This window comes from Eschrichtius robustus, chromosome 14 (genome assembly GCF_028021215.1).
Source record: "Eschrichtius robustus isolate mEscRob2 chromosome 14, mEscRob2.pri, whole genome shotgun sequence".
NCBI lineage: Eukaryota > Metazoa > Chordata > Mammalia > Artiodactyla > Eschrichtiidae > Eschrichtius > Eschrichtius robustus.
In genome coordinates this window covers 41,018,923-41,034,297 of record NC_090837.1, presented here as the reverse complement: position 1 = coordinate 41,034,297, position 15,375 = coordinate 41,018,923, and the positions used below count along the sequence as shown (strand labels likewise).

General features: G+C 37.5%; 1 protein-coding gene across 3 annotated transcripts in view; it reads right to left on the bottom strand.

The window, feature by feature from the left end:
- Positions 1–15,375, bottom strand: part of TTC39C (tetratricopeptide repeat domain 39C) — a 104,345-nt gene that overhangs the window by 52,005 nt on the left and 36,965 nt on the right. For all 3 annotated transcript variants that reach the window (XM_068562867.1, XM_068562870.1, XM_068562868.1), the window contains exons 2-3: positions 3,686–3,734; positions 2,191–2,319 (exon numbers count right to left, since the gene is read on the bottom strand). In XM_068562867.1, coding sequence (XP_068418968.1) covers positions 2,191–2,319; positions 3,686–3,734 — 178 coding nt within the window. The remainder of the gene's footprint in view (positions 1–2,190; positions 2,320–3,685; positions 3,735–15,375) is intronic.

Sequence of the window (15,375 nt, the reverse complement as noted above, 5' to 3'; positions counted from 1 at the left end):
CCACCGCCATTAAGTCCAGCTTTATTTTGTTAACAATACATTGATGAAGAGGCTTGTAACTCAAAGACAAATACTCTAAATGACAGAAACTGAGTTCATGGGAAACATGAAAGCCCACACACAACTTCAGAGTTTTACCTTTCTGAAAACAACATAAGTTCTTACTTATCCAAAATAAAAAATCACTGAAGGTACAAAACATTGCCCCAGGTAAACAACCTGAAATGCCACTTTGCAGCCATCTGCCTTCAGGAAGGACCGATAGTATTAGGGTTCATTCCTTTGGTGCACGCAACCGAGATGTGAGGGTTGGAAACTGATTACATGTTAGTTAAGGAGAAAACACCCTGGAATTAAAAATTATCTTTGAATGAATCACAAATTGAACTTGAAATTTAAGTCATAATCTCTAAAGGTGACTACCTCTATAAAATATGAAAAAGTAAAACCAAAAAACCCTACTTTTTAATAAGATTTTGGTTTTCATCGTAAAGAATGCTAAATGAAGAAAATCCGCTCTGAAATAGAACAGTGCATTCTTAAACTTGAACAAAATAGGTTAGTTTTCATATGCTTTCACAGTGATATAAGAAATGATACGATTTTTCCAAATATGACAAAAGTATACATAATATACATGACAAAATGGTTGGCTTCTCTTTTTTCTAGATTAGCAGAATTCACCATGGTCACTCTTGTTCCTGATCTAGTTCCAGCACCCATTACCCTGTTTGCTTAAGCAAATGTCAATCTATTGATGCTTCTGTTTTCTCTGCTTGTAATAACATCTACTCTGCAAGGCTGTTGGAAGGGCTAATGAGATACTGTAGGTGAAAATGCTTTTTAAGCAAGGACCCATTACAAATGTTGATTATTAACGTATGTGCTGGGCCTGGTACTAGATACTGAGCACAGACATGTAAATTAGCTTACAGTCTAATGAGGGAACGCTGACGACCACGCAGTAAATGCTCTGAAGGATGAAGTACAAGGAACTATGGGAACCTGTAGGAGACACACTAACAGGCTTGGGGGCTCAGACAAGAGTCTCTGGAGAAAATGACATCTAGGAAGAACTAAAGAATGGATATGAACCAGGTCAAGAGGCAGACGAATGTTCCAGGCAGAGGAGAAGTCAATGACAAGTCAGCCACATTAAGGAGTTTGGATTTTAGTGCAATGGCAGTGGTAGGGGGCGGGGACACTGAAAATGAAATCAGCGATGTATAATTTGCTGATTTATATTTATATTATATTTATATTTATAATATATAATATTAAATTTATATTTATATTATACATCAGCGATGTATAATACATCTTAGTGACTGTATTTTGGAGAAGAATTACAGAACAGTGAGACTGGAGGCAGAAACGCCAGTGAGGGTTTGTCTTAGGCAAGTGGAGATAGTGGCTGGCCCAGGGCATTGGCAGGGAAAGTGATGAATTCAGGACGTATTTAACAAAGAGTCAACAGGACTTGGTCACTGACTGATGTACAGTTTGGAGAAACGAGAAATCAAGGAGAACTGTGGTGTTCTCTCCTTCTGGAGTGTCAGGAGACAGTACTCTGGGCCCATCAGTGGCTTCCTTATGGCGGACACCATAAGCAAGAGCAGAGGTGAAGCCACCTGGAGTGACATAAAGGAGCAGAAATGACAGGTGGCTTTTGCTGACTGTAACCGACAGACTGATTTGTCAACTAAACAAGTGACACATGTGACTCCCCTGGGTGCTCCAGAAACATCAGAGATAGGAGGATGCCTCTCAAAGTCTAGAACTTTTGCACTGAAAGGTGAAAGAAAAATCAGGAAAAGTGGATTATGATATCATTGTGACTTTATTTATAACCAAAGGCTGGGGAGCCCTGGGCTTTAAAAGGAGGTAACAGCTAAATTCCTGAATTATCCCAATGCAACATATCTGAAATACATATATGAAAGCCTACAAAAGCCCTTGCAGCATGGTCCACTGTGGAAGAAGATAATTTTAAGATACCAAAAGAACATGCACTGAAAAGCTCTAATGATTAAAGGGGGTTCTATTGCTTTAAGAAACATGCTTTACATAATCAAAAGCTGTAAGAAACATTTAGTGCTTTAGCCATGTTCTAAACACCAAAAACCAAGTAAATAAACAATGTTCTAAGTAAACAGCACATAGTTCATAACTTAAATACATAGTACTTACATTCTTCTTAATTTTATTCTTGATTGTTTCAATTACTCCAATCTCTTCACTTTCACACAGCTTTTCTGTGGTTTTTAAGTCATCACATGCCAACTGCATTTTTTCTTCCTCAAATGTCATCATGGCATTCTTCCAAGAAAGAAATAAGGAAAGAATGAATCAGTAAGTGTCTGAAAATTTAGGCCAACTTATTACAACACAACTCCAAACTAGGGGGAAAAACCATCTAAATGATTTATTGCCAGTAAAAGAATCAGAATGTTACAGCATACCCTATTCATTAAAAAAAAAAAACCTATAATCTCAATATGAAATAAGAACATACCTCTATTACACCAGCATGAAAAAACGTATGGTAACAAATGTCCTTGCAATTACTGTTCTACATTTTCTTGTTATTAAACACAGTAACAAAAAAAATTATACAATTTCTGACTGGTCCACTTAATTCAGTTTTTAGAACACAGCCTCACTGAAAGCACTTTCTACCCGCGCATGGATCCCTGGGTTCATCAAGGACAGCACAAAACGCTAATGAAACATCAGCTAGTAGGTACTACTTTGAAAATTATCAATCTTTTCAGGGACAGCAATTCCAATGGGCTCACTTGTAAGGAACCCATTTTTTATTGCCCCAGTGAAAAATTCCACTGACAGCTTGTTTCCAAGCACCTGATCCTGGTAGATTTTTTCAGGTCACATTTGACTGGTAGAAATGATCCCTTGCTTTGTGACCACCTAGAGGGGTGGGATAGGGAGGGTGGGAGGGAGATGCAAGAGGGAGGGGATATATGTATACGTACAGCTGATTCACTTTGTTATAAAGCAGAAACTAACACACCACTGTAAAGCAATTATACTCCAATAAAGATGTTAAAAAAAAAAAAAATGATCCCTTCTCTGCTGAAAACCTGCTACTTTCTCCCAGAAGAACTGAGGTTTCTGAGATGAACGGGCTACAAGGGCAGAGACAGGACACCAGGTTCTTGGAAGGACCTAATTAAAAGCATCCAATTTTCTACATTGCCCAATTTATTTTAAAACCTAACTGCAACCCATTCTCTCAATTCCTAAATATTAATATTCAAAAATGCAAGAGTAACCGATAAACTTTAAATCTGCTAATTTAACTTGTCTTCCAGTCCACATTTATTCAATAATTTTAAAGCAAACCTTTATTATCCAAAGTCTGACTTTTTTTTTCTTTTCAACTCTAATGCAGTTTTAATTTTTGGAACGGTCTTTCAATTATATTTTTATTTTAAAAAGGATTTTGGTTGGAAAAAATATAATGCTCTAGAAGATATAAGCATTTAATCTTTAAAATTAGGGAAGGGTATCTCATAAGTGTTGGTTAATAGGCAAAAATTTTATTCCAGTCTTAAACTGTAAAAGATCTTCTACAATAGTGTATCTGTACAGCAGGTAACCCCTAAAAGACATACATTACATATTTGTTTCCCTCCCACCAAAACCTCTTCCCACATCAACTTACCAAGAAACTGACAAAGCTGGCTCCAAAACTCATTAATGGGCTACGATTTCTGTTAAGAAAACAAAATAAAATTATTTTTATTGTGAAATTTTATTTTAAAAACATTTGATATATCAGGATCACTATATATTCCCCAAAATTGGACAGAAGTCGTTAAGGTCTTCAAGCCAATTAAATTACCCTAAGAAAAAAGTAAAAGAGGCAAGAAGTTCACAGGTCTGTCCACCAGGATAGAATCTTCCCCGCACCTGATTCTTCAAAGCAAGGAGAACAAGAAAGTCACATTATAATTGACATTGCTTTAGTAAACCAATCCAACATCTGAAAACACGTGGCTAAAGGAAGATGATTAATATTCATTTTTTTTAAATTTTATTTATTATTTTTGGCTGTGCCACATGTGGGATCTTAGTTCCCCAACCAGGGATTGAACCCACAGCCCGGGCAGTGGAAGCACAGAGTCTTAACCACTGGACCGCCAGGGAAGTCCAATATTCATTTTTTTTTAATTTTTATAAATTTTAAAAATTGAAGTATAGTTGATTTACAATGTTTCAGGTGTACAGCAAAGTGATTCACTTCTACGTATATTCTTTTTCAGATTCTTTTCCAGTATAGGTTATTACAAGATATTGAATATAGTTCCCTGTGCTATACAAGTCCTTGTTATCTATTTCATATGTAGTAGTATGTATCTGTTAATCACAAATTCCTCATTTATCCCTCCCCCCCTTCCCCATTTGGTAGCCATAAATTTGTTTTCTATGTCTGTGAGTATTTCTCTTTTGCAAATAAGTTCATTTGTATCGTTTTTTAGATTCCACATACAAGTGACATCATGATATTAATATTCATTTTTAAAATGCAAAACGTGTTCAAAACTTTCCACACATAAATTAAGTATTATTTTCAGAGTAGATCAAAGGGTTTTACCACTAAGCCAGACCTGGCAAACTCACTTATCCCATCCAAAGAACTTTAAGGATACCTCCCTAGAGTCAGTCATCACCCTGCTGTAATACACAGTCATTATCCAATTTTATATGTAAACCAAAAATATGAAGCCAAGTCAAACTAATACTAATTCAAAGAATATGAAAATATAAACATTCTGCTTCAAATTCACAACCAGTACAAAATTCCAAATCTCTGTGGATGGCACTAAAGGAGAAAGCAAGTTGTAACTGCCTTCTTAAAAATAATTGTACTGCTTTTGTTATTATGTAAATAATATATGGTCATTAATAAAAAAAAAAAAAAAAGCCAAGAACAATGTATTTAGTCAATCCCCTACTGGAGATCTAGTTTAAGTCCAAGGTGACCATGTGTGTATTTGGTGGAGGTGTGTATGGGAAGAAGAGTGTGCACATTTAGATGGATATATGCATACGTACGTACACACATATACCACACGCTCAGAGGAACATCTTTGTACATGTAATCTGCAGGGAGTCCAAATGTATTCTTGGGATAAACTGCTAGAGGTAGCACTGCAGGGTCAAGTGGGATGCACATCCGTTTTCCTCTTGGATGGTGGGGGTTATGTTGGGGGCAGGGGCGGGGATCAGGAACTCAAATGATTTGGAATGTTAACCCTCTGCTACAATTTTTTTCCATCTGCTTGGTACCTACTCAGATTCTACAGTGAAGAAGAGCTTGTTTACCCCCACTGCATAGGGTATTAAACCTCCAAGAATTAGGAAGGTGTCGTGACGGGTGAAGAATCCCGCACCAGCGCTCACACCCATGAACCAGCTCCAGCAGCACCTCCCCAAGCACGCGGCCCAGGCTCCATCCTCCCAACTCTGCACCTGATCAGACGTCAGCTCTCCACTCCGGGGCTCTCCCCGGACGCGCCATTACAGGCTTCCACCCGCTACGTTATAACCTGGTTTGTGTATGAGGGTCCCCTCTAGAATGCTCTCTTCTGCCTCTTCTCCCTCACCATTATGCCTTACACACAGCAGGTATCCAACAAACATGAATCAGTGAAGGAATGAAAGAGCTCTGCCTTTCAGGAACGTTTCAATCAAGAGCTGAGCAGCCCAGCTTCCCCAACTTCGCCCGCTTAGCCATTAGCCATTTGAGAAATGAAAAGACGCTGAATCGAGGGCCCAGTGCTGCTACATTTGCTTCTTGTTCTGGACTAAAATTAGGTTTCTGAGAGCCCAGGCTATTAATGATTCATGGTGCCCTAGCCTAGCCCTTAGTACTTCACATACCATCTTCTCATTTAAGTGACAGATCAGCCCCAGAGAAACATTTTTCCCTCTTTGAGGTACTGTCTCCATAAACCCCAGGGCACCTGGGTGCATTAGCCACTCGATAATGAACTGACGGAGAAGCAGGAATCCTCGTGCTGCAACGTTACCTGGTGCTGTAAGAGCTTCATCTAACAAGGTTCACTTGTTTCCTTCACCTGATTTTTATTTTATTTTTTTAACTCAACATGACCCAGGTGATCCTACATTAACTTATCTCCTCTAAATCAATTGTGGCCCACACATGTGTTTCTACATAAAACGTATTCAATTTGGAGATTTGGGAAGGTTTCCAAAGAGTACAAGGATCATTACTTCAACACTGATGCTGGGGGGATCATTACTTCAACACCGATGCGGGGGGGCGGAGAAGGAAGAGGCTCACACTGGGAACCAATGACCAGCACAAGGGTGGAGGCAGGGAGCGAGGTATCAGGTAAAGGTTGAGTATAAAGGTAAAGCATTAAAACCAAAAGACAAACCTTTCTAAATACCAGAAGTTACATAAAGGAGGTGGGGGGCAAGTGAAATAGACCACCTCGTGAAAACCTCACTTATTTAAAAGAAGGGAGGATCTAAATCCATATACATACGTGCAATATTGAAAAAAAAAATAATGGTAAGTTAACCCATAAACATGTTTTTTAACGGATACTTACAAAGTGAGGGAGGGATAGGGAAGAAGAAACAAGGATAGAAACGAACCTTCTTTGTATATACCTCTTGTTTTGTAGATTTGACTTTGGAACCATGTAAATATTGTATATGTCATAGTATCAAATTTTAATAATGCAATCCCTAAAAATTCAAATGTAAAGTGAATTAAATGTACCTAAATGCAAACCCAATTGGTAAAATAACCACACAGAGTAGAAGTATTCCAAACGACTTTAAAATACAGTAATCTGACAGCACATCCCTATTATGAAATACCCTTAAAAACAGACCCCAAAAGATTGCAAAAAAAGCTTTTGTTTTCAGTAATCATATTTTTACCAGTCAAGTTGGTACCATTATTCTACAGCTGTTGGGTATGTAGTTTATGATAAAACAATACATATGTACGTTGGTGTTTTTTGAAACCAAGGATTTTGTGCACAGGAAAAGGGATAAAGTTAATTCAAAGCCTAGAAACAATGACCGCCCAGTAGTATTCAGCATGGTCCGGCACCCTCTCTAAATACATTAAGTAAAAGATCCACAAAGAGATGGCTGACTCAAGCTCAGGGGCAAGAAATGTTCAACAGCCTTGAATATTGTGTTATAACAGAAAGCAAGGAAGTTTAAAAACTACATTAGGCTCTTGAAGAGGTTCAAGCCAAAGATGTTAACAATTTGATCACCAATGAGGTAAAAATAGCCATGGTTTGAAATATCAAGTAATTTAAAACCATAAATTCATAATGATAATTTTTAGTTAAAAAACAACTCAACAACTCACTGGTTGCCTATGGAGGATCCTAGAGAACCAATTCATTATTTTGAAAACTGTTAAAAAGGGGAAAGAATAGCATTTACCACACCTTTTCTCTATAAACTCAGAGTAACCAATCAGATGTGGGGTGGGCCTCTTTACAAAAATGTCCTGGGCTAATAAATGAAAAGCAAATGATAGAATCAGAGTCTCTCGTTTTGTAGCTGCTCCTAATCAATTAATGGATACAGACAGTGATCAATCATAAAGACAGGGGACAATATTAAACCGATACCATCAGCAAAATCCAAGCTGTGGGAGATTGTACAGGACAAAGATGCTAGTTTCTTCAACAACAATAAAAAAAAGTAAGGGTGAAAAAAGAGACAGAAAGGGAGCTTGTAAAATATATATAAAACAACTGGGATATAAGAGACATAAAGCAACAAATATACTGCATGTATCCACACATATATACATAAACAAACACATATATACACATACACTAGCAACAATTAGAAAATGAAACTTAAAAAATTATCATTCACAATAGCATGAAAATATTAATAGCTAAGGATAACTCTAACGAAAATGTGCAACACTACTTCACTGAAAACTCAAGACATTACTAAGGAAAATGAAAACCCTAAATCAGCATTTTGCAACAGTGGCATTCTTAACATTTGGGGCCAGATAATTTTGTTGGGTGCGGGGGCGGGCTACACTGTGCACTGTAGGATGTTGAGTAGCATCTCTGTCCTCTACCTACATGATGACAGGAGCACAAGCCACTGCCTCCGTCCCCCCACCCCCCAAGGTGTGACAACCAAAATGTCTCCAGACACTGCCAAACGTCCTACTGGGGCAAAATCAACCCTGGTTGTGAACCAGTAGCCTAAATAACGAGATATACAATTCTTATGGATTGGAAGACTCATTACTGCTGAGATATTATCTTCTCTTAAACTGAACTGTAGCTCCAATGCAATCTCAAGCAAAATCCCGGTGTGTGTGTGTGTGTGTGTGTGTGTGTGTGTCTGTGTGTGTGTGTTTCGAAAGGTTGATTCTAAAATCTACATGGAAAAGCAAAATACTTACAAAGGCCAAGTCAAATTTAAAGAAGACCAACAAAGCTGTCTCAAGCAAAATCCCGGTGTGGCGGTGTGTGTGTGTGTGTTTCGACAGGTTGATTCTAAAATCTACATGGAAAAGCAAAATACTTAGAATGGCCAAATCAAATTTAAAGAAGATCAACAAAGCTGGAGACCTACATTACCCAATATCAAAACAATTAAAATTAAGCATTTCTGGTTGCTCATAAGAGACTGAAAAAGGCAAATACACATATCAGACAAAGAGCTCATCTTGAGAATACATACATAAAGAACACCCATAAATCAGTACAAAATGACTGGCAACCCAGTAAAAAAAAAAAAAAAAAAAAGGGCAGTCTTAATAGGCACTTCACAAGAGAGGATATCCAAAAGTTAATAAGCATATTAAGAAGTGCTGAAAAGCACTCATTATCAGGGAAATACAAACTAAAACCAAAATGAGATACCACTATATGCTTATCAGACTGGCCATAGTTAAAAGGATTGATAGTACCAAGTGGTAACGAGGATGTGGAGTAACTGGAGTCTCAAACGCTGCTTAGCAGTATCTATTAAAGCTATGCACCTGCTCTACTAAAACTCACCCACATGCCTGATCTACTGAGCACATGCTTATCGACGATTTAGTAACTTCACTCCTAAGTACATATGTACAACAGAATTGAATTATTATGCCCCTAAAAGACATGCATGGTTTTTAATAGTCTTATCCTTAGTAGCCTCAAACTGGAAACAATTCAAATGTCCATCAACAGGAGAACAGATCAAATAATTGCAGCATATTCATTCAGTGGAATAGTTCATAGCTATGAAAAAGAACTACTGCTAAATGCAAAAACATGAATTAATCTCATAGATGTAATGTTGAGTGAAGGAAGCCAGACACAAAAGAGTATATACTGAATGATTCCATTTATATGAAGCTCAAAACCACTATTCTGACCACTAATGATGACAGAGTTCAGAACACTGGTACCATTGGGGGGATACTGGGAGCTCAAGGAAGAATGCTGGAATGTTGGAAATATCTTTATCTGGATGTAAGTAGTAACACTGTGATATTTACATATGTATACATTCTTATATGGAAAGTTTTCCCTTATGAAAAAGAAAAAATTAAAAAGAAAAATTAAATCAGATAAATGATCATTGATGGGCATTTGATTATATTAGTGAATTAGTATTAATTTTTTAGGTATAGAAGTGGTATTATACTACATTTTAAGGACTATTTTTTTAGAGATGTATATGATAGCATTTATAGATAAAATGATGACTGAGCTTTGTTTCAAAAATAATTCGAGATAGGAGAATTAAAAGTGACCAGAAGTATAGATAAAACATGATTTCCCATGACTTGATAATGATTAAGGCTGGCTGACTGGAACATGGTAATTGACTAAACTATTTTATATACTTCGGAAGATGTAGGCTATTTTTCAAAATAAAAAGTTAAAAAACAAACATAAAAATGCTTCCCAAAGGTGATGTCTTTTGAAATCCTTTGATGAGAAGGACTCTAATGGTCACTGCCATAGTCTGCTTTTTGAAAATGAACCACCAGTAATGAAATGGCTTAAAATTTTCTCTCTGTATGAAGACTCTCCCAAAGGTAGGAAAATTAGAAAATACAAAGAAGCAACGGATGGTCTTTTTCTAAATTTATGAACATTGCCATGGAAATTTTAAAAAACAAAGCTTCTCCAGCAGATTAAAAATTGGACTGATGAAGATTTTGTTTCTTAAAACACTGTGGGAGGGAATGTACACAGTTGATTCTCAAAGGAATATTTTCCATTAAATAAATGGGCATAATTACAAGAAGACAGTCCCTAACCAAATATGTTTCTTCAAATGTAATTTTATCCCCCAAACATAGTGGCATTTTCCATTTTTCTGAAAATGTTCTATATTCATATAATGTTGACTTTTCTCCCCTTCAAATGTGTGGGGAGGCTGGACTTTGTATATTACCAAGGAAATCCGGGTCCATGTGACCCTAATTAGTCCATGGTAGTCACCTCATCTCATTGCAGCCCTGAGATCTCAAACCTGAGGACTGAAGAAACAGTCACCTAAATTCACACCCCCTACCCTGACTGCTCTTAAAAGGCCTGTGCCTTTTCTGTGACCCATGCTGTTTTAAAAATCACGGTCCCAGAGGATCACGGGGGTCAACTTCGTACAATCACCAATCAAGGCATCATTAAATGCTTCTCCAGAAGCCTCACACCATTCCTTCAGAAACAGCTTTTGCTAACAGGACAAGTGATATCCTCTGCTCTGTCTAATATTTCCAAAAATGGGCTTTAAGGAGACTAAACTGATTCAGTATTTCACTTTTCTTTCTAAAAGTAAAGTAAAATAATGTCAACAGAAGAAAAAAGCTAAGTCCATGAAGCAGCCTATGGAAAAGGCAACCTATGGAATGGCAGAAAATATTTGCAAATCACACCTGAAAAAAGAGTTAATGTCCAGATTATATAAAGAACTCCTACAACTCAACAAAAAAAGCAAACAACTCGATTAAAAAGTGGGTAAAGGACATGAACAGATATTTCTCCAAAGATGATATACAAGAGCAAATAAGCACATGAAAAGATGCTTAACATCACTAATCATTAGGGAAATGCCAATCAAAGCCACGAGATGCCACATCACACCCATTAGAATAGATACTATCAAAATAGCAGAAAATACACAAGTGTTGGCAAGGATATGGAGAAATTAGAATCACTGTGCACTGTTAGTGGGAATGTAAAATGATGTAGCCACTATGGAAATCAGTATAATGGCTCCACAAAAAAATTAGAAATAGAATTACCATATGGCCCAGTAATTCCACTTATGGGTATATACCCAAAAGAACTGAAACGAGGAACTCAAACAGATTTTTGTATACCCATATTCTAGCAGCATTATTCATAATAACCAAAAGGTGGAAGCAACCCGAGTGTCCATCGATGGATAAACGGATAAACAAAATGTGGTATATATATACAATGAAATATTATTCGGCCTTAAAAAGGAAGGAAATTCTGACACATGCTGCAACATGAATGAACCTTGAGGACATTATGCTAAGCGAAATAAGCCAGTTACAAAAAGAAAAGTACTGTATGATTCCACAGGAGGTACCTAGAGCAATCGAATTTAGAGACAGGATGTAGGGTGGCTGCCAGGGTCTGCAGGGGAGGAGAGAATGAGCTGTTGTTTAAGGGATATAAAGTTTCAGTTCTGCAAGCTGCAAAGAGGTATGGGATGCACACCAACTGTGAATGTACTACACACTCAACTGTGCTCCTAACAATGGTTAAGATAGTAAACTTTGTTATGTATATTTTACAATTGAAAATTTTTTGAAAATGGAAAGAAGTCTACAATAGAAATAAATGACTCATAAAAAAAAACAGATGGAATATTATAACCTAGAAAAATCCCTGACAGAATTTAATATGAAAACAAAAGCTCTGTGTACACTCTGTTCCAATATGTATAGACAATAAAAAAATGAATATTTGTTGTGAGGGGCAATAAGATTAAAGGTGATTTTGTCGATGATAAATGTGTGTACACGGCGGAATAAAGTCACGACTGAAGCTGCACTACTAATCATCATCTCTGCCTCAATAATGTCACCATAGACATTCTCTCTATATTCAGACATCTTTTAGAGAGAAAAGTGCATCATTTAAGTCAATTTACTTGTTCTAAATACTCCCTGTGATTCAGTTGTTGCTTTGATACAATTTCTCAACAGAATATATCATCCAGCCAATCAAACAGAATAATGGGGCGACTCTATAGCAAAATAGTCAAAGCCTGCTTACGTGGCAGTGAGCTATTCACTTAAGCGACTAGCTGTGTCCTGCTGTGGCTCAGAGCACCATTAACACAAGGCTGATAGAGAAATGCCCCAAAAGAAAAAGAGAAAGACACTTAATATATGAGGTTACTCCCCAAACAGTCTGATTTTCCAAAAACAAATGCAAATGATTTGGGCATTGCTTTTTATATTACCTATATAAGCCTTGTAAATAAGATTTTAAATGCATCCCTTTCAAAATAAAAGAGAGGAAGCCAGTAGGACATCAAAAAGAACCATACATTTTCTTGTTATTTGAACTAATTACCTTATTAAAAATTTTGTTTTCATTTTCAATAGTGAAATCGTCCCTCAACCTAGCTAACTCCTCCCTACACTGCTAAGAAAATAATAAATAGAAAGCTCTATAGTAAGTAGTTTAATAAAACCGGAGTTAAAATCTAAAACATGAAGTCACTATTACCTAGATTAAGGCTTGAAATGTTTAAATTTCAGGGGATGCCAATCACCTGAATGCAGACCTCACTTGATCTGTACTTGTGGGTCCTGAACGACTGGCTCAATTTTCACTGTCCCGTGTTTCAAGTTCTCTAACTTTGAGTACACTGTGCTATCAACAGGTAAGATGAACGTGATTCTTCTGCAATGACTTCTGTTTTCCAAATATATTGATCTAACTTTTTTTTTTTTTTTAAACACTACTCAGAAATGGGAAATGCTCCCAGTGAGCTACTTGGAGGCTTCAACCCTAATCTGAAGATGTTGCAGCAATAATACAGACTGGGATGTCTGGCCTCCCTGAGCTGAAGAGCATAAAATTCTTCTCACTCACTGACTAAAGAGACGGAAAGTTTTCTCTCTCCTCACACCGTGAAAGCAAGGAAGAACACCTATGTTCTCAGCACCTCGTTCTTGCACCATGCATTCAACAAACATGGTGAAAGAGAGCATCTGCCGTGTGCAGAAAAGGATAAGCGTCCTCAGAAGCGATGAAGGAAAACTCCAGACCATAAGTGTAGAAAGAAAAGTTCCCTACTCCCTCAGATGGTAGCCAAGGAAAATAAAATGTGAAGTGAGTTTTCTTGACATAATTTACAATAGTTAAGAATATTTTTCAAAAGGAAAATCTAATTATTCTGAAAGCATCTTAGTTAAAAAGTACTACAAATGTTTCTTTTACGTATTACATACAGCATCCCTAGGTCACATGTATGATTGGAGAGCATCAGTGGAATATTCCCTTTGGAAGCTTGTTACAAATTGGAACATAAAATTCAGTATGTTTTTTCGAGAAAGAATCACTTCCATAGGAATCCCAGTGGATCTATTCACTTAGCATTCACCAAGTATCATCCTCCCAAACAGATCTAAGAGTTAGGTACCCAGGTCCATGCATCCCACTGCTCCACATCTTCTACTTCTCCATGATAAATTTCCAATTTTAAAGCAGCTTCCCATAGCCCACAGCCACCTCTGAGCCTACACAGGGAAGTACTGAAGTGTCAAGTTTATCCAAGTCAAATGATTAAGAGAGTGATAAAGAATTCTGGCCCAACAAAAGCAATACAATTTACTATCAGAGAAATAATGGGGGGTTTTCCAGGCTGCTCTTTGTTTCCATCAACAAAGTTATCCAGGAGAAAACTATACTTTTCTTTTTAAAAAAAAAACAGATCTTTAATTTGAAAATCACATACCCAAGTCATAACCAGATAACATTCTGCAGTTTAAAAGAAAGTAAATGAAAAGTGACCTCTTTTATACATGGTATTATAGGAAAAACTCTAATAAATTGTTTCGTTCATCCATACAAAATATATTTGCTGATGATGAAGTATACAGCAGGCACTGTGCTATGCACTGGAGCTACAAAGAGAAACACTCATAGCTCTTCATGGAGCCTACACAGTCCAGTTTGGCTGCTAGAAACACTGCAGTAATAAATGGTGACAGAAAGTGGGTACACGGTCGATTTTTACTCAAAGTCATCCTTTGTCACCATACTTTTCATGGATGAACGAGGCTTCCTCGAATATCGGATCTGATGAAATCTAACAAGGGCTACTTGCCAACTTTGACTTCCACCTTCTCTTGTGTTTCTTAAAAGAATATATTAATAAGCCTTTAACCACTCTCTATTGCAGCTCTATATTTTAAGTCTCTGCAGAGTGCTTACTGTTTCTTATTTATCTCATTATTCATTTACTTGTTTGAATAAATGAAAGCTCCCCAAGGTTGGGACCCCGCCTTTGCCAAGTGCCACTATCCTGACCTCATAGGACAGAACCTAGCAGATAATTGGCCCAATCCACGTCTGTCTAATAAACCAACCACCCATCTCCTATGAAGTCTACACTTCATGACACTTCATCTGATGGACCTTCCTCCACAGGTTCCAAAAAATTCCCAGAAAAGAGATCATCATCAACCTGAGCCCATTAAAGACTCTGCTTTCACTAAGAAAAATAAACGTGCTCGTTTCCTTGATCAGAAGATAGCAGTGGTGAATTTCATAGAAAGGCTCTGACTTTTCAGACACAATTCAAAGTGTGATCCTCAGGCGACGCTTTATCTCAAGGACAGCATGTCTCTAAAAACATGGATCAAAAAAAAATTAAAAAATAAAAAAATAAAAACATGGATCATGGCAATCATCCAGTTTATGACTTGATTTATGAGTGTCTGGAACAGATCCAGGGTTCGGACTTGTGTTTATCATGTACCCATCCTTCTTAGGGATTTGAGAGTCTCTAGTGCTCCACCAGCCAGCCCCAGGGCCACCCCACTCAGCTTGGGGGTATCCCCAGGCCAGGAAGGCCGCCAGTTCCCAGGGAGTGGTGTGTTCACCAATGTTTGCACTCACAGCCACTGCAGTGGCTGCTTGCTTTTGTTACGTGGACTGCTTGTGATGTGGTCTTGCATCTTATCAGAAAATGACCTTGTAATTCACTGCCCGGTGCCAAGAAGCCATGAAAGCCTCTCACTGGAAGCACTGAAGCCATCAGCTTACAGTAGGGACTTCTGGGGGGCAGGCTGAGACTCTGGGACTCCTCCCCACATAGGGGCAGAAGCAG